At 39.1% G+C, this 21,817-nt stretch overlaps 1 protein-coding gene across 2 annotated transcripts; it reads right to left on the bottom strand.

Moving 5' to 3' along the window:
• Nucleotides 1–2,124: 2,124 nt before the first annotated feature.
• Nucleotides 2,125–21,464, bottom strand: angpt2b (angiopoietin 2b). 2 transcript variants are annotated; one of them, XM_066675161.1, is made up of 9 exons: nt 20,963–21,464; nt 16,054–16,209; nt 14,748–14,869; nt 11,768–12,000; nt 11,412–11,536; nt 7,508–7,609; nt 6,289–6,455; nt 3,137–3,267; nt 2,125–2,768 (listed from the first exon to the last, which is right to left on the bottom strand). In XM_066675161.1, exons 1-9 carry the CDS (start codon nt 21,239–21,241, stop codon nt 2,608–2,610), a joined length of 1,476 nt encoding a protein of 491 aa, XP_066531258.1. In that variant the 5' UTR covers nt 21,242–21,464; the 3' UTR covers nt 2,125–2,607. The 2 variants fall into 2 exon arrangements, with proteins under 2 accessions (XP_066531258.1, XP_066531259.1); XM_066675162.1 differs by lacking the exon at nt 16,054–16,209.
• Between the last annotated feature and the right edge of the window lie 353 nt (nt 21,465–21,817).

Here is a 21,817-nt window from a genome sequence, read left to right as displayed (position 1 = left end):
AAATTTTCAATTACAACATAAATTGTGTAAAAGCGAACTTAACTTACAGTGCCATTTAAGATAAAACCAAATATGGCAGAAAATGCTGGTGAGCAAGAAGCTAACTTCACTGATTACATATGCTATCACAGTAACTATAATTCACCAGTAACATACGAGGTAAATGTGAATACAAAATTATTCCAGTCACATTCCAGACAATTGTAAATCAAACTAAATTCATCTATACACAGTTGGCAACCCTTTAACCAGTCATAATTTAAATAATAATAAAACTACATATAGAACTGGCATCATATTTAGAGGCCTAAGGCCACAAAATGGCTGAATCTAAAACTGCCAGTTGGTGTAGGATAGGGGTTCGAATCCCAATCTTAGCAACCCCAGGCTCTTCACATTTCTGTGTTACTGTAAAAACCCATATCAACCAGGTGTCCACTCGTGATCATAACCAGGTAAGGCTAAATAAAACAAATGGTCATTTATGTAATCCTGCCCCTCACCCATTGCTCCTCTTATTTATCGTTTTGGATCCTGTAAGTATGATGCAATGTGGGTTTGAACATTTCTAGTCAGAAAAGAGATAACTTATATTTACCTTCACATTCCCTCATTTTCTCTGTCAGATAATTGTACTGCTTTTTTCTTATTTGTTCTGTTCTCCAGTGCCAACCAGAGGAGGATGAGTTCCCATTTATGACTCATGGTTCCTCTCAAGCTTTCTTCCTCATGTGCTGAGGGAGTTTTTTCCTTGCCACTGTTACCCTTGGCTTGCTCGTAGGAGGCCTCTACCCAGCTTACCCTCTGTAAAACTGCTTTGTGAAAACTCTCTGTTGTGAAAAGCGCTATATAAATAAAATTTGATTGATTTATTTGATTGAGACAGATGTGTTGAGGATTATTTTCACTTTTCCATTCTGTCATTTAAGACAAATTGTGTATGTTTTCTGCTTCGGTTAAAAACTTTATTAATATTCTCTCCATATTTATATTGAGTCAGAAGCATCACAGAAGTATCAAACTCATACCAGATGTTTTGTTTACAGGAGCTATTATTACAGATTGTGGGATGCAATACAAGGGCTTTTTTGTTTCTTACACTTGTTGTTCCACACTTGTAAATGCAATATTGTAGTATCGTACATCTCATAAATACAATATTTCCAGCAGAAAGAGAAAACAGCAAAAGCACAAAATGTGCACAGCACGGGGTCACCAGGACTGGCATTGAGAACCCCTGGTGTAGAGCACCTCATTTGCAGATGGAAAAAGGTTGTGGTAGCAAAAACCTCTACAAAATTCAGAGCCAATTGATGGAACGGTCAGAGGTTCAGGCTGGCTACCTGGTACAAGGCCGGTCAGCAGGAGGGCCAGTCAGCACTCTTCATAAAACCCAACTTGATGGATCCCTCCTCCTGAGCAGTGATCTATCACAGGCAGCTGCTGGACTCATAATAAAGTTGTTTGTGCTGCTTGGTATGGCGTGAATATAAATGCGCTCATGAGCTGTGGAATGCACTACATCTTCATTTCTGCTCATCTGCACTGGCAGCAGTATATTACGGCCAAATGATTGTGATGACCTGAGCATTTTCACGCCTAAGCACATTGCTGCCTGGGTAATGTGCATGTGGAGGCGTTGGTGGCATATGAAGCTTGTGTTGGGAATCTTACATAGTGGTGCATTGAGAGTATTTCTCCTCTCACTTGTGAGCCCAGTCTCCCTGGATGAATGGCATTATTGAGCAGAGTGTTAAATCATGAGCACAGATGCATGGCTAAGTGCTATGTGTGAACACAGGTCAGCAGTGCGAGAGGGCCAGCCTCTATGATATATTTAATGGGAGCAGCGGGACGAGCCTTTATTGGATGATTCATCAAGGGATTGGCATGGTAGCTGGGCTAATATTGACCCTCTTAACACCCTGCATGGATGGTCAGTCAACCACAGCCCTCCATTAGAGCAAGCCGGCCGCCCGCTCCAACAACACCAATGAACAAAGGCCACATTCATAGCCACAGGCAGAGTCAGCTTTTTCATTTCCTACAAGCACTGACATCCACAGCCCATTTTACATTTCCTTTTATTACAAATATATATTTTGATAGTAAATAATACGCTTGTAAAACATACACCTGTTTTAGTATCTCATGCACTTTTATGAGAATATTCTCTCTTAAATTCTTTACGAGCAGTTGAGAAGGGGAGGGTGGTGTCTGAAGGGAGCAGGGATGTGCACTGGACAGATGGTAGGGGGGTTCTGTAGATTGAGGGAGGGGTCAAAAAGAATAGTTCACATTATAGATAGGGCTAAGAGCACAATTCACCAGCAAAACACACAAGCAAACCTACACAGCATACATGTTTAGTCCTTTGCATTCTGCAATGCATGAGACTTCTATACAAAGACATAACACACTGATGGCAAATCTGTGTTGTATTTGTCAATCCCGAATCAGCAAAATTAAAACACTAGAGGAGAAAAAAAGGAAATATGTCCATAGATCTCAACAGTGCAGTAAAAGTCTGAGTTTCCTCCATGTCAACAGCTCACTCGTTGACACTCTAGAATTGAATGATAGTTCCACGAAATTCCCATCTCTCTTTTAGAAATCAGCAGGACGCACCATCATAGTCGTCATAGTCACCATCAAGCTTGGCCCTTTCCAGTAATACCACTTGATGCCATTGTAACGCAATACACTGGAGATTCCAGCGTAGTAGATCCCATTCAAATTAGATGGTCCACATGCTTCAAACCACCATCCTGCACCAAAAACAAAGGTCAGTAATTAAAAGCAATTCCTAAGCAGCACCCTGCCAACTAGCCCCTGAATAATGGATTCCTCAAAAAAATCATATAAGTCTAAGAAAAATATTTCTAGGTCATTTTAATTCAGGTCAGCACTATTACTGTACATCAAAACAAATGGCTCCTTCAGTATTCACTCAGTCTCCCCAGTTACCATGGAAACAGAAGATTATGTTGCAATACAGTAATTTTATGGTAATGTGATGATTTTTTTTTTGGGTAATTAAGGGACCCAGAGAAATTTGTTTGCATGATTTAAGTAATTATTATTACAAGCAGAGGAGACTGAAATGGCAGACAGAGACAGAGGGTCAGATATTTACCCCCTGAGGCCATCTGGGCACACTTGCAGCTGCAGTGATCATTGTCCTGGTCCTTAGTGCTGAACATGGTGCCTGAGTGGGTCAGGCTACTGATGCGTCCAGCAGTGCCAGTGAAACCTTGAGAATGGACACTGGAAGAATGACAGAAAGCATCTTGCTGAAGTCTGTAGTAAGCGTTAAGAGTGAGGTTTACAAAAATTTCAGTTTTAAATTTAAAATCTGATGCAGTTAAATAAGTTGTTTTTAAAAAAAGTGAAACAGGAATGCTGTGATTTAGTTTAATGAATGAATGAGAACAAACATGAAGTCAGTCTGTTTGCAAAAACATTATAGTTTTTCATTAATTTACATTATTATTATAATACCGTTTTCATAATTTATCCAGGTTTTGCTTTGATTACACCTTCCCTTATTTTCAGAAAAAAGATTTTTCATTGAAACCTGTGGCAATTTTCCCACACTTCCAAAGGTCAGTCTTAGAATTGGGTTGTAGTTTTGTTTCTCACAGTCCTAGTTAACCTAAATACACTTAGTGAGGTTGAGTTCTGGGCTCTGGGGTCATGTTCTGATGACACCAGCAACTTATTTGTACTCTGTCTCTTTTCCTCAGGAATGTCTTCTTGACAGCTACACATCCTTTAAACCAAGAGTGTTTCTTGTACACTCAGTGAAAACATGGACAGAAAAACCTGTAGAATGTTTAAGATCTGAAACAAGACTGGAGCATGATTTCTCACACTGATTGTATCTTTAAGTTGTTGTTTTTTTCTGATGATCTGGTGATCATTTTGATGGTCTACCAGGTCTTACAGGAATGTTACGGATCCAGTTTCCTCAGTATATTTTTAATCAGTACTGTTTACATTGAAAGGGTGTCGCAGCAGGTAGTATCGCAGTCACACAGCTCCAGGGATCTGGAAGTTGTGGGTTCAAGTCTGGCTCCAGGTGACTGTCTGTGAGGAGTTTGGTGTGTTCTCACTGTGTCCACATGGGTTTCCTCCAGGCACTCCGGTTTCCTCCCATGGTCCAAAAACACACAGTAGGTGGATTGGCAACTCGAAAAGCATCCATAGGTGTGAGTGTGTGTCACCCTGTGAAGGACTGGTGCCCCCTCCAGGGTGTGTTCCTGCTTACATTATGCAGAGGGTATTTTAAATTCAGAAAAGTTCTTTGCACTCACTCATCCTTAGGATCTTCAGGGAATATAAGGTTCATTTAGAGCATCTCTCTAAAGAATCGTTTTGAATGTATTTTACCAGTTTTAGGAAAGCAGATATATCACATGCAGTTTTTGGCTGGTCTAATTTAAATGCATTATGCAGTATGTGGCCTCTATTATCCACAATCTACTGTTTGCAGTAAGTCAGAAATCATGATTGTACACATTCTGCATGGAAAGTGCCCAGGACCACACAGCAAAGGTCTGCAAGAGATGGTTTTGGCTAAGAGACTTCCTTACACAACTGGTCATTTGGCACGCAGTTCCTATGTGAACACAACACACGAGACAGTGCCAGCACTCTCAGCATGCAAATAAAACTCACGCATACGGTACGAAGTGAACTGGAAGCCCAGCTTGGTGGGATCTGGCAAGAGGCATTGCAGCTCCCTTCCAGGTAATTTAGGTGCTGAGCTACACGAACCCAAGTTTAATACAATCATACCACTCAGGGAGCCTCATTCAATTGTACACACACCACAATCAGATTTCAGTTCATCTACTCTGAGTCAAATTTCATCTTTCTGGTTGAGGTTCAGCAGTGCTATAATCATGCCCACACAGAATGCCTGGTGCTTTTGCTCTAACACTTAGTGAGAGGGAGAGATTTGTTTGACTTGGCAGATTTCTGGCAAGCCAGGTGCTTGAAAGCATTTGTTTGGGTTCCCTCCAGTAGGAAAGTCTACCCTTGGGATCAGTAGACCAGCGGCAGCTGTGATGGGGAGAGAAATGGAAGGCAAATAGTGGCAGTTTGCCCCGCAATGAGCTCATCCTTCTGACTGATCTACTTATGGATGTAAAGACACTATATATTTATTTATTTATCTACTTGGATGAAGGTAAAGAGGAAACAATATGAAGGGTGAAACTATCTTAAATATTAATAAAATGTCCATGCCACACACAAAACAGTATTATAAAACTTAAGTCCTCTGAGTAATATGCTCCACATTGCAAATTAATTAACTGCATATGAAATAGTTTCTTACTGCTGATGGTCCTCATTGTTCTCGCTTTTGAAATAAGAACATGAAGCATTGATTGTCAGTGTTGAAAATTCCTACTACTACTATGAGCTTTATTAACAATGAAAAATGAATGAAGCCACAGACAACTAATCACTAAAATATCATATTCTACCTTTATAGATAGCATTATTATCCTTTTTTTCTCTTTCTATTCTATATAGTTGTTTAGGGAGGGAACATTTTTTGTTGCAGGTTGTGAAATGTGAAAGTTGTTAATTCTATACATTTAAAATGTTGAATAATCCCTTTTTTGTCTGTAACTAATAGCATCATAATTATAATGCCTCCTTACAAAAACAAATAAAGAGATTGGAGTTTGTTTAGTAAAGAAGGATGATAGGGGAACATTTTCTCAGACAGCAAAAACTGACCTTATGTCAGGGTTTAGGTAAGAAATATGAGTGTGCTTAATGTTAACCCAGACCACCATGTTGTTTTAACCCTTTCATGTCCATATCTAAAACTGTACATTTCCTTCCTGTTCATTTGTTCGCTAAGAGAACCACTCCACTTCATTTCTCTCCACACCCTCTTCTCCACATCTGTTAAACCATGTAGCTAAAAATAAGTCTATATATATAATTAAATGTTTTCTTTTGGCCACAAGTTCTAGCAATATTATTTCAGTGATGCAGAATAAAAGCTTAATATGATTATGTTTATATGTTTATGAAATGTGTTTTACCTATAAACAGTCACAATAAATATAATCAAAGTAAAAAATGTTGTCAGATATCCATCCAATGTATAAACAAGACCAATTAAGCAAAATATCAGGTCTGTGTTATGTTTTCTTATCATGCCATATCAATGGGTTTAACTAGGATTTTCCATGTCAATAGTATCATATCTGGGCAGTGGTTTCCAGTTAATCAAAAATAAAATCTCCCCAAATTTTTCAGCACCTGTATTTCTTGTCCTCTCCGTTGATGTAGAAGAGCTCATATTGGGAGTAGGCCTGATTTCCCTCCACATCTTTAATCTGGACCTGCAGAGTGTAGTCTCGGGATGTAGTCAGCAGGTGGATGACATCATTTCCTAACCAGTGTTCTCCTGAGGGCTCTCCAAACCCCTGCATAAGAGATGAACATCCAAGACTGTTCTCTGCCATCTGCAGACATCTGCTTCTGCTGTAAGAGTTCACTTCTGCACTTAACCTCAAGAAAATGTGCCTCCATAAAGTGCTTTAACATACATGCTTTCTGTCTGACTGGGCCAGTAAATGAACAACATTTGTCCAGAGTAATTTAAATATTGCAGCAGGGCAATCAAACACCTCAGCACTGATATTATCAGCCACATAGGGGGCCATCCCTAATCCCATGCTCCAGCTGGGGCCAAATATTTATCATCCACTTGTAAAAACATTTTCTTGGAAAATAAATAAAGAGAGAAAAAAAAGAAGAAAACTGTTTTGCACTTTGCAGTCTGTTGTGAGTTGTATATTCCCAGAGTAGCCATAGTAATTTATCTACAGAAATGGGTGAGACAAATTACCACGGCTGCCTCATTTAAAAGCCTAATAAGAGCCCATATCTAAGGCAGAGCTTAAGGACAGAACATCATTATATTACAGGCGCAAGTCATTGGTTTTAAAATGAGCTTTACACTCACCTAGGTTTCATTAAATCAGAGCTTTATTTCCAGCGTGTTGCATTATGCTTTATCCAGCAGTGAATCACACTCCATAAAAGGATAATGGATTTCACTCTGTTCTCAATACCTGTTTGCCTTATTGACCACACTGGAGGTGATTTCTGGATGATAACTAAGCCAAAAAGTTAGTTACAAATTAGTGTTTGGATCAATGTGCAGGAGGTATCCAACCAGTAAATAGTCAATGCAGGTGAAAAAACAGCAAGTGATGCTAGAGATCAGTCAAAGTACCTCCCTTCCAGAAGAGACCATCAAAGGTCAACAGCATATCATTCTTCCATGGGAGATGTCTCGTTCAGTATAAGAAGTTACGTTCTCTCTAATCTTTCATGAAAATGTGTTTTCAAAGCAACCTAGATCAAGGCACTTTTCTTATCAAGTAAAATATGGGAAATGAAGTGCATTAATCAGACCAGATAAGTTACATATGACTAGTTAGATGGGAACACGTCCCACAAAAGTACTCACAACTTTATACTCTTTCCAGCTCCGGTGGAAGTCCACTGAACCATCAAAGCGATGTTGAAAGACAGTCCATCCACCTCCTCTGGTCCTCATATCACAGAACACCTAGCAAACACACAGAGTCACTTTTCTTGTCCATTTCTTTTTTCCACAAATCTTTACCTTTAGAAATATAATGTGGAGTGTTATTAGATGGTTCTGTCAAAGTGTGAACTGTTTGCATTCTTGGATTCCTTGTTTGGAGATAACAGTGTGGAGTCTGTTTTGTCTCCCGAATGTTAGAGTATCCTGAGATTCTGAGGTCGTGGTGACATTTTGGAAGAGATTTATGAATCCATCTATGAGTTGTTTGAAGTTAAACATTGAACAATAAGCTTAAACCATTATACTAGTAGTACTAATACTTCTAATAATTGAGTTGTATAGAAATTCTGTTACCACAGTCATTATTAGACAACACAATTATTAGAAATTACTATTAATATCACTATTTCATAGTATTGTCATACAGCAATTACTACTACTAATATACTTATTGATTTCATTTTTTAATGTATTTTATATTTTACTATTAACATGTCTTATATAGTCACTCAACTTTCTTTTTATTATTGTTAAGTAATAATTGTCACGCGTCCTGCTGAGGGAGATCAGCCTGCTTCAGTATCACATGACCACCCCCTCCTATCAGAGATCGTTTCACTGTTCTAAATCACCTGAATATTGATCACACCTGTCTCTACTTTATGCTCATTAGAGTATTTAACCACAGTTTTGGTTAAAGTTGCAGCCGAGTATTTCTTATTTGTACATCCAACATGTTTCCATTGTTTTTTGCTTGCCTGTGTACTGATCTTTTTGCCTGTTCTCATTTTTGTTTTGGATTCACCCTTTGGATCTGTTTGCTTGTTTGGTTGTATTTTTGGCTTGACTTCAGACTGTTCTCTGGTTTCCAGATTTGGTTTGCCCTCTGGAGTATATTAAATTGTTTTCTATACCTTATCCACAAGCGTCGCTCGAGTTGTCTACTGACATCATGACAATAATATGAATAATTGAACTACATACCTGTATTGCTTTAGATTTAGGAAGAGTGCACAAAAATGTAATTTATTACTAATTGTATTTATTATTTTTATAATATTATTACCAAGATTGCAATCTGCTGTTCTATACTCACAGCACATATATTGTATTAATCTAAAAATAAAGCTGTTTGTAAAATGAAACACTTTGGCAGTGCCAGCTGTATTAAACTTTAGAAAACAAGGCTGGTATCTACTCACAGGACCCAATTTAAATAAAAGAATAATAAGAAGCAGACTATATCAGGACAGAGATGGAGGGGAGGGGGTTAATATAGCTGTGGTGACTCTTGCCATTGTGATCGTTTTTTTCTTTGAATTTGGTTATGCCCTACATGAGTTTTGCTGTTGAAGTATTGTGTTGCATGAAGCTGAGTCACTCTCATGGAATTTTTTTCAGTCTGTTCACAGCCCACAGAGAAAATCAAATTCATTACGAATTTTGTACTGGAGGCTGTGGATACATACAGACATGCAAAGAAGAAGTCTATTGAGCACTCTCGCTAATATTCTTACACCTTGGTGAAACAAAACCTATTAATCTGATGTTGCACAAATAAAAGTTTTACTTTAGAAAATAAAAGTGAAAAAACAATGTTTTAATAAAGACCAAGTGTTTATGGGGCCCTTTGGTGAAACTCAAAACTGCAAGCACGAAAGTATATAAAATTGTGTTTCTTCCCTTTCTTCTATTTATTGTTTTATAGTGAAGCCTTTTTAACTTTAAGACATAATTGCTGGTGTTTCTTGTAGTAAATCAGTGTACATGATGTTGTTTGGATGAAGACATGATACAAGAAAAAAATGTGTGTTGATGCAGTAATAGAACTGAAATCATTGACAAAATCTTTTAGTAACTTGATCATGATTAAGCCATTCATCAGAGGACCCTGGTTTTAGGTCACAACATACAACACAACACCCATATTAGCTTTACCTCCTCGGAGAAATGGTTATTTGTAGGCCACAAGTGGACGTGACATGAAAAACATCCAGCATAAATAATGGGTCATAACAACGGCTATTAAACTAAAGTTTAATGCACCCCGCACCCCCACAATAAAAATGAAATCTGCTGCATTATCATTCACTGGCACGGTCAGTGCATTAAAGCATGACCCTGGTCTCTGAGCATGCATTTTGAAACCTGAAAACGCTAACCATGTTTTAATGTGTTAAAATATACCGCCTTTAATGTTCGAGTCGTGCTGGAATTTTCCATTCCACTGATGCTTAACAGATTGATTCTCAATGTGCCATATTCAAATTACCTTCAGGATCACAGGATGAATTTATTCCACCTCAGCTATGGCTTAACCCTCTCCTTTGCATAATCCCTTGGGAGGAACTCTAGCAATGTGTCTGCTCCTGTTCTATCCACCTCCACAGGTTTCAAAACCTTAGACACAACCTTGTGCCAAATCATTCAGCAGTAGCCTACCTTTACCACTCTGGGGACCAACATGCTTTTTGACATAAATACACACACAGAAAGTGTGCTACGACAACAGGTAAAGAGGTGTTACATTTTATACAAAGGAACCTATGTGGTCAAGTACAAAACAGGGCCAGTGTTTTATTCTGGGCCATTACCAAGGCTGAAACAAAATGCATTTAGTGCTAAAGTTTATAGATGCCATACTGCTTCAGGAAATCAGTTTGGGAATACATCCCGAATGTATGCTAGAGGAAGTTGCCTGTATCGTCAGACTGTCAGATCAGTTTATTTATTTTTTATCAGTCTTTCATTAATTAATCAGCCTTTTTCAGTGTTTCACATAAATGCTGCAAATTCATAGCAATACGATTGAAAGTAGAGCAATATAAAACAAGCCACCCAGTTTACTGCCACAGGTAAAGATGGTGCAGATTGAAAAGGTGGTAATGTTGTGTTGATTAGCTTGCTCATTGCAAAACTGCCTTAGACTTAAATTTGGAATGAATCTACAAAGTCTGTGCCAAACACCTGGCTCCTATGCCCACAGGAAGCACAGGGGAGAGAGCATACAAGAAAAGACAATGAATAACAAAAACAATTCCATGTGTTTTTTTTTCTAAAGGCTTGAGCCACAAAAAAATCTTTCAGAAATTAGATTTGATTGTGAGAGCTGATAGCGTGCTCGAACCGTGAGTGAAATAGTTTGGGACCCTGTGCTTTTTTACATCACGCATCAGACTCGCCTACATTAGAGCCTGCGGGGAACGCTTCTACGCTTTCTTATTTTAGCATTCTCATCTCCAGCATGACATTTTCATTCCACCTTTTGCAGAACAGGGCTCTAAACTGCATTATATTAAAACAGTTTGTCCTTCCAGGTTTTAATATTGTCATCGAAAACAATAAAATAATCTAAATGTCAACACTGCTAGTAGATCGCTTTGTTCCTCAGATAATCAAGATTCATGCCAAGTGTTCTACAGTCTGGCCAAAAATTCACATTCACTTTCTTGGAGTTTCAATGGCTAGAGATTTCATTTGAAGTCTGTATTGAGGCATTTACATTATATGTCCAAAGATTTGTAAAGCTCCTTTAAAATCAATGAAAATCAGCTACTTTAAGGTGTGACAATCAAAGTCTTAGGGATGAGCTGGATGAGTGTGATCCAGAACTAATCATCCAACATCAATACCTGATCTAAATGCAGCCAAATCCAATGTTTAAAAATATAGTGACAGACTTCTAAGAACAGTAGAGGCTGCTACTATAAGACAAGGAGGCAAAAACATTTTGAAAATCTTAAATGTCCATCAGCATTTGGCTACATATATTATTCCCAGTACAACATGCAGATTTACAATATAGATACTTGCTCATTGTTACCTTCACCAATTGTGAGCTGTTGGCAAGATGAATGTTGTATATTCCATTCTCTGTAATCCCAGACCTGTATATATCAGCACAATCTCTGAAGATTTCTACCTTTTCTTTAGAGGGAGTGTTAATATCTGCAGGAGGAAGAAGAGAGGCATTAGCTTCTTTAACACAATATAGGGCTTTTACCACCATTTCCTAAAATGACACGTTGAGCAATGTAACAATTCCCTATAATCCCATGTTGAGTGAAGCAACATCCCATAATCCTCAGACAAAGCTATAGTCGCTCAGGCAGGTTTTGCCTAAACACACTGGTGCTGTCCAGACAGCCTCATAAATGCTGATGAGAGTTTGGCACTAACCATTGGAATGAGTGACCATGGCCAGTAGCCGCTGCACAGTGTCTGAGAGAGCCGCTTGCTGCTGCTGGAGCAAGGTGCTGTTGCGAGTCGAGCTGTCCAGCTGCCCCTCCAGCAGAGCGACCAGTCGGTTCTGAGAGTCCAGCAGTTTCTGCAGTTGCTGTTTCTCCTGCTGGATGACCTGAAGCTCCTGTCTGTGTCTGGACTCCATCATTGCGAAACGCTGCTCCAGGTAACTGGGATGTGAAAAACAGCGATAATTGTTTACCTTGCAGTATTTATACCATTGTATGCAAATGTGTGGTCAAAGGACATGTTTTGTTACTTTTCAAGGTGTAAATAAGTACATATCATCAGCACATTTTAATACAACTTCTGGTTGTTTGCTAAAATTTACAAAATTGCACAAAATTTTGTGATGCATCTGGAGTTGTTAGGCAAGAGAACCTCAAATGCTGAAAAGCATAAACTAAGATGAGGATATTGCTCTATTCCTGTTCCATAGGTGGGTAATATTGACTTATTTTTGCTGTTTTGGATCACTTAAGGTGGAATGTCTCCAGAATCGGAAGACAGCTAACTGCATTACCAAAAGTGCTCCAGTTACAAATTAGTTTTTGTGGTAGTTCAAACTGTGAGTAAAAGTTTACAGACAAGTTCAACTTCAGCAAAAAAAAAAATAAAATACCTGTCTTTTTCTTACCCTCAAACATACAGTTTCACCTGAAAAAGGCACAGAGCGTTTGAATGTAAACAAACCAGAGAGCACAGCAGTTCTCCACAATCACAGATGTCCCCTTTAATACTACATTGATTACTTTTTCAAATGACCATACAAATATAATAACATTTACAGAAATATACAATTTGTAAATTCATTCCTTGAGACTGTTAATTTATTTTACCTAGAAAATCAACAAAATTTTCAGCATCTGTAGGTTACTTTACCTCAATAGAATCACATTTAAAGAAATGCAGTCTGCAAAAGTTAATACTTAAAACGTCTTCCATTATTACTATGCTGTAATTGTAAGATTTTTTTCAGAATTGTTGGACTACTTTCAGATTCTTATTTACATCACTGTGTCACATATTTTCAAAGGTTTATTCACCAAATTCAGCTACGGTTCTCATTTCTTCTCTAATGCAGCATTAAATCTGGCTAAGCAGTAGTAAGCTGCAGCATAGAATTACATCATTTTCAACCTTCACATGCTCCACCTACCAAGTAGAGAAAAAACAGACACCTTCTTGTAACGAGTACAGATATCAGAATTTAGAAAGCTAATGGCAGCGAAGTTAGTGATTTTTTAAAAAGTGTGTATTTAATTTCATTTTGACAATAGTTTCACTTTCTTGTTTACTCAGCTGAAGCAAGTCTAACTTTAATACAGTGCTGCTTTCTGACTATTGACTGTGGGAATGGCCTTGTTCAGTTCACACCGTACACTGAGCTCAGAGTTCAGAGCATCTTCTTGTTTCCAGTTAAGGGGATGTTTTCCGTGGTTTTCTATGGTGGATTTTGGAAAGTTGGTGCAAAGAGCATCGGTCAAACACAGCACAAAGTACTTGCTGAAATTACTGTCAGCAGTCATTGACAGTAAATCACAAAAACCCCAGACACAAATTTGATTGGAAAATGCCAGCTCGTTCCTTTTATATTGTGTGGAGGGGCACAGTAAAAGTGATTATTTGCTCGTTCCCTTCTCAATGCCATGAATAAAGCTCTCAGATGGAGTTAGAGCAATGAGTAGCTGCTGGAGCTAAACTTCTCTGAAACACCTGGACTATCCCAGTGCCCACAGATGGAGCCTGGGGCTGAGCCTCTCCATCAAAAACCAAAGGCAACACTCAGGCAGTCTGTGTGGGATCACAACACATTGTGCTGAAAATGAAGACCATAAATCCTCCAAGCCTGATCTTTATGACTCTTACTAATGAGTCTGTGCCAGTTATTTATTGAAACAATCCAGCCACACGGATTGAACAAGACATTTTGGCACTTGCAAAAACATCATTTCCCAATTCCCTCTCCTTGCTCTCAGCACTGATTCTAACAGCAGGCTTCATGCTGAGGGACATTCAGGAACATAAGGTGATAACGCATCAGTCAAGAGCTGCCTGAAATCAAAGAGCTTTGAGGTTTAAAAGCTTGACTTTGATATAAGATTAGAGCTTACACATTTCTAAAAGTGCGGGTCATCTAGATAAGATTCAAGCATATCACAGTTGTGTAAAGAATATTTAATTTTTCACTAAGAAAATACTAGCACATGTACAGTCCAAGCCCTGTCACAATTTCACACACTCTCACTCTCTCTCTTTTTTTCTCCCTCTGTGGCTTCACCTGTCTCAGTGCAAAGGGTATAGATAATACAAAGAATCAGACCTTTTTCTGTTTTTGTATGAAAGATGCTGCATGCTTCTGTATGTTTATATGAACATCACTGATATATTTAGATTCATATTTAGAGGCAGAGGAAAATCACAGGCAGATGTGGAGCAGGTGGTGTGGGGTTTGTTTTGCCAGGCACGTTTTGTTCAGGAGCTGGAATGCTGAACCACTGGAGAAAGGAGTAAAAACAAGCACTCCTCTTACACCAGTAGTGACCTGTCCCCCATCCATTGACCTCTCCACAGGGGCCCTTCACTGACCTTCAGATCCCTCAGAGCCCCACCCGGTTCACATTCTGCTCTGAGGAGGAGTTTATTACTCAGCATGGTGCAGGAGTGTTGAACACTACTGAACTCACTGTAGCTTGAAATAAACTTGACATCCCCCTGCACAACGTCCACTGTGAATTTCTCATGAGGAACATTAGTTGTGGTAGTGGCTGAGCTGCTGAAAATTAAATTAATCAGACACATACGCTGAAAGATGAAGGATGAAGTAAATCATCCTAAACCTAACTGAATATGTTCATCTTCAGCCTAAAACCAGCATCCAACTAGTCTCATTAGATCTGTGTGAGGTGGGCTTCACCTGTTTTTGTGACTGAGGCGAGAGACCTCCTGGGTCTGCTGCTGGAGCTGCTTCTCCAGGCGGTTTGTGGAGAGAGAGTACTCCAACAGCTGGATCTCCAGACGACTCGTTTGGTTCAGTACCTGCAAGCAGGGGCCCATTATGAGCAATTGGAAGTCATACCGTGTTCTCCAGAGGACGTGAATAAATTTGGGTTGTTCAAACCCTTCTGGAAAAGTACATCTGTCTGCTATTGTTTTTGGAGAAACAATTTGGGAAAGTTTACTAAATATCATCAGATTGTTGTCATTTCCTCACTTCAAACTTGCTTGGTTTATTACAATGTCATAAACATGCCAACTGCAGCAGCACAGGATTAAACTGATCTCCGTTTACTTTCATTTCTCTGGAGTGAATGTTTTTGCCAGTAATCATCTCACCGTGCCCAACTTGCTCTATTTTTACAGCTACACTAAGATAACAAACATGTGCCCTTGACAAAATCAGATAAATATTTTTTCAGGTTGCAGTGTATGTGCAGTGAACTGCTGACAAAGAGACAGCAAAAACAAGAAAGGAGTAGAAAACACAACAATATGAAATAATCCAATTTGGAGAGGATGAATGGTAACTGTTTTAGCTGGGCTGTTTTTATAGCTTTTTGTCCGTCATCCAAAACCACTCAGCACATTTACTCAGTCTTACCTACTGCTGCAGGAGAGAGTGAACCAGTAATAAATGGCCATTGTGTATCTGATGCTCATTTTTCAGAATTAGCAGAAATCATATTGAACACAACAGAAAAACAGAAAAACATCAATAAACCTATATGATATAAAATTTTGGAAATGCATCCACTCTTTCCCTTTATTGCAGATGGGATATGTAGGAAAGACTAAACTCCAAAGCTTAGCTTTACAATTTGATAGCACTTTCCCATTCTTTTTGCAAGTGGATTATCTTACACCTCCACAGGAATATCTTCTTAAGAATGTTCATACCTAACAGCCATTTTGCTTGGGAATACAACAAGTGAATTGTGACATTTGTGTATTTTTTGTATATCTGACGTTGCCTAAACATTTCTCAGCAGATGTTCACTGAAGAACCAATTTTGATCAAGCTGGGAACGTTCAGATTAAAGCTGTTTGTTTATTGACTGAAAGACAAACAGAGATTTACACGATGTGGTCAGTGGAGCTGCTTGGACTCATACTGAGACACCAGCAGTTGTTTTAGGAATCACAGGGAAAAGGCTGGTAATGTGTAACTGTGCTGTGTGTGTGTGTGTAGACATATGTTGTCAGTCTGGTGTGATGTGACACACCTGAGTCTCCACATCTGTCAGTTTGCGAGTGTGCTCTACTGACTGGCTGAGGAGATTGCTTCCTATCTCCAACATGGTGGCCGCCTGCGTGTGAATAGCGTTCCTCTGCAGCTCCGCCATCTCTGAGCGCACGCTGGTGTGGACATAACTCTCCAGCTGTGAAGAAGACAGGGGACACATGACTGAGCTCTGACTAAATACACATCTGCTTCCAGCCACAGCTGATATTGTCACAGTGGACGTTTCCGTTAGTGCACTCATGTAAAAATCTCCTCTATTGGACAGAGAGTTACAAATATTCTGTGAAAAGTAATGGTGCTTACTCTAATCCTGATGCATTTTGGATTTCAGTAATAGCCTTATCACCAGATAAAAAGGATGCATTCAACTCACTTGAATTAGATGCCTACATCATTTCCACATGAATAAAATGTGTTACATCAACACAATTATTTGCCAAATGCAAGTTTTCAAAGACAAAATTACACTGCTGTAATATTTCTGATTCATGTGGAAATGAAATACACGTTTGCACTTAGCCAATTCAACCTCTGAGAGAATTTTAAGAATGATCTTTTCAGAGAAAAGGCTCTGGAATGCTCATTCACATCCTGAAAAAGGAAATATGGGGGAAATTAAGTATTGGGATAGGGCAACTACTGAAATATCCATCTCCCTGTCAGAACTTGGCTCCATTTTGGACAAATGGACAGGCTAATACAGTACACACTCAAAATAAAGGCTAGAGGGACCACTAACATTTCATCATCCATCTCCACAGCATCCATGTAACCAAACAACAGCTGCACATTAAGGCAACAAGTCACATTTCTGCTCTTTGTAGGAACTGCAGGGGCTAATCTGAGATTTCCAAAGTGCTGAAAAGTGCACATGTGGGTCCTGGATCACAGCATTCATCTGATTTTATGCATTATTTGTCGTCACATGTGGAAAACGAAAGTAATAAATTTTATACAAGTTGTAAAACAGGGGTGCCATACATCTGCAAGTCATAAGCAATCTTGGGTTTAATAAAGCCCTCTTCAAGCTATGGCATATAAATGACAGGTTTGGCTTGATTTCCAACATACCATGTAATTCTAAGCATGTTTCGATGTTTCTTTCAGCATTTCCACTCTGTGACATTGTCTTCCTGCTTTTTTTAAGCAAAGCAGGCTTTGCAGTAAGAAATGCTGATGAGAACATAATAATTTTCACTTTTTTGTATTTAAATGAATAGAGAATGCTTAGTCATTCTGCTCCACTGCATTCCTGAGGGGATAATCAAGTGTTTTGCAATGCCTTAATTAGGTAAAATGGTCATTCACAAGAATGAAGCAATATTTGCAAGTGTCCATTGGCTTCTTATAATATCCCTTTCCCTGGAATAGGTTTACGGAACCAAGCAAACCATGACAAAAGCAGCCTAATGAAGCCATGGCAGAGGAGAAGAAAACAAACCTTAAACCATGTCCAACATGAACAGAGTGAGCCAAAATTACTCCTCTCTGTCTCTCTCTTTCTCTCTCAGACTGTCTTTGTATCTCTCTCTCTCTTTCTCTCTCTCTCTCTCTCTCTCTCTCTCTCTCTCTCTCTCTGCTGGCAGTAAAACTGAGGAAGATGGAAGCTGACACAGTCTGAGGAGTTATGTCAGTGAAGATTACAGTGGATTAGAGAGCAGCATTAAACAGAGACATCAGACAGCTAAGATGTTTTATCACAATTACTGCTGCCTTTCATTGTAGAAACACCCTCCTAAACATCTCAATTCCACCCAAAACCCACAGCTCCTGAGTGCAGTAAGATATTTACATGTCCTGTTGCCACCTGACAAATATGAATATCTTAAATTGACATTATTTTGTCATTAGATTCTGTCATTTGAGTCCGCAGAGTTTAGGAAACATGGGACTTAATGAAGAAAGAAAGAAATGTAATATACAGCATGTCATACCTACTAGTCAGGCAAGTGTGGGTGGGTCAGCATCTTGAAATTATTCACTCAGTCACCTCCTATGAATAGCGTATTAAAATGCTGAATTTTAGCAGTAAGAACTCCTGTTAGGAATCTTAGATATCTATAGCCTGTAGGAAATGTATATTATGATTAAGTTAACATACTTAAAATCTAGCTTGCTAGTTTGCTTTAAAGCAAGTGCATACAAGTAAGAAAAGCAAAAGAAATCAGTTGCTTGCTAACCTAATTCGAACTCTGTGAATAAGTAGCAGTGGTTACCTGCTAAATTAGCTAAGTGATTTCCACTCTATGAGTTGGGGGGGTGGGGGGACTGGCAGAGTTTACAGACTATAGTCTTTTGTTTGTTTGTTTTAGAATCAATACGTGTAATGCATCATGTAAGACCGCTGTCTGAAAATCAGTGCTGCGTTGGACCTGCCATCAGTTCATGAAAACCGGTACCAACAAAGGGAAGAAAACTGGAAAGAAGCCGCATAAGACCTGGATATAAATCTGTGGATTAGGGAAAGGCTATTTGTTTGTAAATCTCCAAATCAACTGCTTTCTTCTGTTATCAACAAACTTGGACCGTGAAGCAACACTCTTATCTTCCTGCCCACTCTGCAGAGAATGAACTGATTCAACGAGGTTTAAACAACAGAACACATACAAACCTCAGCTTCTCAGAACACTCCTCAAGGGATCTTCAGTAACAACGCTGTTCTTTGACTTGTTCTTCACTGTGATTCCTCTTGAAACCTTGTTGATGGCGCATGTATATGTTTTCTTCTCACTGGCCTTAGAGGGTTATATAAACCAGAGAGTCTAGGCACTAATATTTATCAGTTCCAGTGTGGATTTTAAGTATGTATTGACTCAAATCATTGCAAAGCTGACTCAATACAACATCAGAGACGTCATACAGCATATGGGTTTCAAATATATAAAATGTTTTCATTAGCCCAAATAGCTGAATACCAAAAGCAGCGATACATCAGAACATGTAATACATTGTTATCATAAAATGTGCTAAATAATAACACTTATTGGTAGTTTATAGATATGGGTCATAAAAAAAACAATTGGTTTCAGTCATATGTTTTAGGACAAACTTCCATCCATTTTTAGTTGGCCACAAAGCCACAGTGCAAAACTGATCACGTGAACATCAAACACCTTATCTGAAATCACCATCTATATGAAGAGGAATGTTTTGCTGTGATAGAAAGAATGAAATGCACTCCATAAAAAATGTCTTCAAATAGTGTAGATGGCAACAATAAGTTGAATTGTATTTAAAAACCAATCTGTAAAATATATATATATATGTGGAGTCTGGTGTAGTGGGTCTATCTACAATTTTCAATAAATTTCCAGTGGTTTTAAGCTAATTTTATATTTGGTCAATATTATGTTTATATTAAAAAAATAATAATAAAGTCAAAACTATAGCAGACAGAGCGGATGTGAGCATAGTTCTACCCCTTTGTCATGCTCTGGCATGGCTGAGTTTGCTGCCTCTATGTACACAGCACTACCCCCCTTGCCCCTACTGTGTGTTTTCAGAGAAATCCCGAGGGAGGCCACAACAGAGCCAAAGTTTCCACAGTCTGGGTGTTGGACAGACGGCAAGACTATCCCCAGCTGGGATGCCTCAAACACTCAGACTTATTTCGGGGCATGTGTCCCCACAGAAAGAGAAGAACCATGTAATTACAGTGGACAAGGAGTGAGGGATAGATATGAGAAACAGGGTCAAAAACAAAGAACCACTTGAAATTGACTTCAGAAACAATGCATTTATAAAAGTGAAACAGTTAGAAGTGACCTTCTCACTGAAAACACAATGGGGAAAAAACCCAGGTATAAACAGAACAAAATATATGGTCCCACTGAATAGGGAGCTGGGTGGAGGGCCATTGAATGGCCAAAGCTTTGATGAGATTGCAAGTGACCTTCATAGAAAAAAAACACTCCTGTAACTCACAGACTAATCTCAGCCATCCACACTATCGTAAGTGAGGGGTTTGAATGTTGGTATGTTTACAGAGAACAAGCAAAATACCCCTTTAAATAGCAAGGCCAAAAATGTGTATTTCAAAGATAACTGTGGACCATGTAGGTCAGAGCAAGGGTTATTGTTGCTGTGTTTATGAGAAAGGCAGTGAGAGAGAGAGAGAGAGAGAGAGAGAGAGAGAGAGTATGGTGGCTTTGCTCTGATCACGAGAAATGCATTTGGCTTAAAATTCTCGTCTTTTCTTTCAGGCCATGCAATAGGGAATCAGGACCTCCCAGTGGTCTTAAACCAGCATTTCAGACACTGACAACACTGTCAGCACAACGCAAGATTCATACATTTAGGGAAAACTTCTGTAAACACTGACAATATTTCTGCGCATGGTTATCAGACATTCCCAGAATCATATGACCATAATTCTAGAATATGAAGCGGCAACATCATTTGGAGTAAACTGATTCAACTATAGTTTCCTGAATTATATTCACTGCTAGCAAGCATGTAATATTAACATTAATAGCAACTGATATTGTATCAGTTGCTATTAATTCAACTATAGTTGAATTAATATAACTATAACTGACTCAACTATAGTTCCCAGAATTATATTATATATCCTAACTCAATAATTATATATATATATATATTGCTAACAAGCCAAACTTAGCTCCCAGAGAATATGGTGTATATATAGATAGCAAAATAATACTTGTTTTTGTGCAAAATAATGCCATTGTTAACAAATTGAATGTAGCTTGAATTAATTGTATTATTGAGTTAGGGATATATTGCCTACAATATCATGTTGAGGTTTCAGAATTTCATGAATGAATGAATGAATGAATTAATTAATTAATTAATTAATGTGAAGTGCTGAAAGCATGAGCACAGTAAGAGAGGAAGATTCAGAGAGATGATCAGTGTGTGAGTAGTACCTTGTGCAGCCACTGTGTGTTGTTCTCCATGGCACTCTCCAAGCTCTCCAGCTTCCTCTGCTGCCAGGTGGGCTCAGTGTGCGCAGTCTCTGGGGGCAAAGGCGAGTCCCTCTGCAGAGAGTTGGTCACCTGGAAGTCCCCAGGCTGGCAGTGCTCCACCTCTGGCAAGAGGAAGGTGTAGCTGCAGGGGCCATGCTGCACCTGGTGCTTCTTCTTCTCAGAGCCAGTCGCCACCATCACTGCTACTGCCAGTGAGCTCAGAGCCAGCAGCCAGCCCATGCCAGGAAAGAGGGATAAAGGTGAGGAGCAGAAGGTCTAAGAAAATACAATGGAGTTGTCCACTGTAAACAGGTCAGATGAGAAGCAAAAACTTTCTCCAGGACTATTTCCCTTTTCCAGCAAGTTTTCTTGTTCTCAGAACGTAATGCTGGTTTTTCCTTCTTCCGTCCCTGTTTTTTCTTTCGCTTCTTTCGTGGCTGATGTGTGGCTCCAGGGAGAAGGTTTTTATGACATTACACTCGCAATGCAGCTTGCCAAAAAAGCCACTGTTTTTTTTTCGTTTTTTTTTTTTTTTCTTTTTGAGGTGCAGCACAACCCGGACAGATGGGACAGGGCGATTGCTTCCTATTCTTTACCCACTCTGTTCTCTGGATGCCTCAGTACAGGAAACATGCTGCAAACACCCTCTGTGTTTATTTACCCTCCGAATTGTTTTCAGTTTCCCCCCTCGCTTTTTTTTCCCCGAAGCTGCTCTTCAGCGACTTGCCTGAGGAGTGGAGTCCTGAAACACAGTGGGCTTTTTTGGACTCAGTGCCAGACCTCTTTAAGTAGGGCTCTACCTTAACATCCCCTCTT

This window comes from Hoplias malabaricus, chromosome 6 (assembly GCF_029633855.1).
Source record: "Hoplias malabaricus isolate fHopMal1 chromosome 6, fHopMal1.hap1, whole genome shotgun sequence".
Classification (NCBI taxonomy): domain Eukaryota; kingdom Metazoa; phylum Chordata; class Actinopteri; order Characiformes; family Erythrinidae; genus Hoplias; species Hoplias malabaricus.
The sequence above is the reverse complement of the archived record's forward strand: the minus strand, read 5'-3'. Positions and strand labels throughout refer to the sequence as shown.

What these genes read in the sequence shown, in the direction of transcription:
- angpt2b (XM_066675161.1), bottom strand. Translation starts at nt 21,241, where the DNA reads ATGGGCTGGCTGCTGGCTCTGAGCTCACTGGCAGTAGCAGTGATGGTG. An exon ending in ACACACAGTGGCTGCACAAG is followed by an intron (nt 16,210 to 20,962) that starts GTACTACTCACA and finishes TCTTCTTCACAG; the next exon opens with CTGGAGAGTTATGTCCACAC. An exon ending in GGAGAGGACAAGAAATACAG is followed by an intron (nt 3,268 to 6,288) that starts GTGCTGAAAAAT and finishes TCATTCTTCCAG; the next exon opens with TGTCCATTCTCAAGGTTTCA.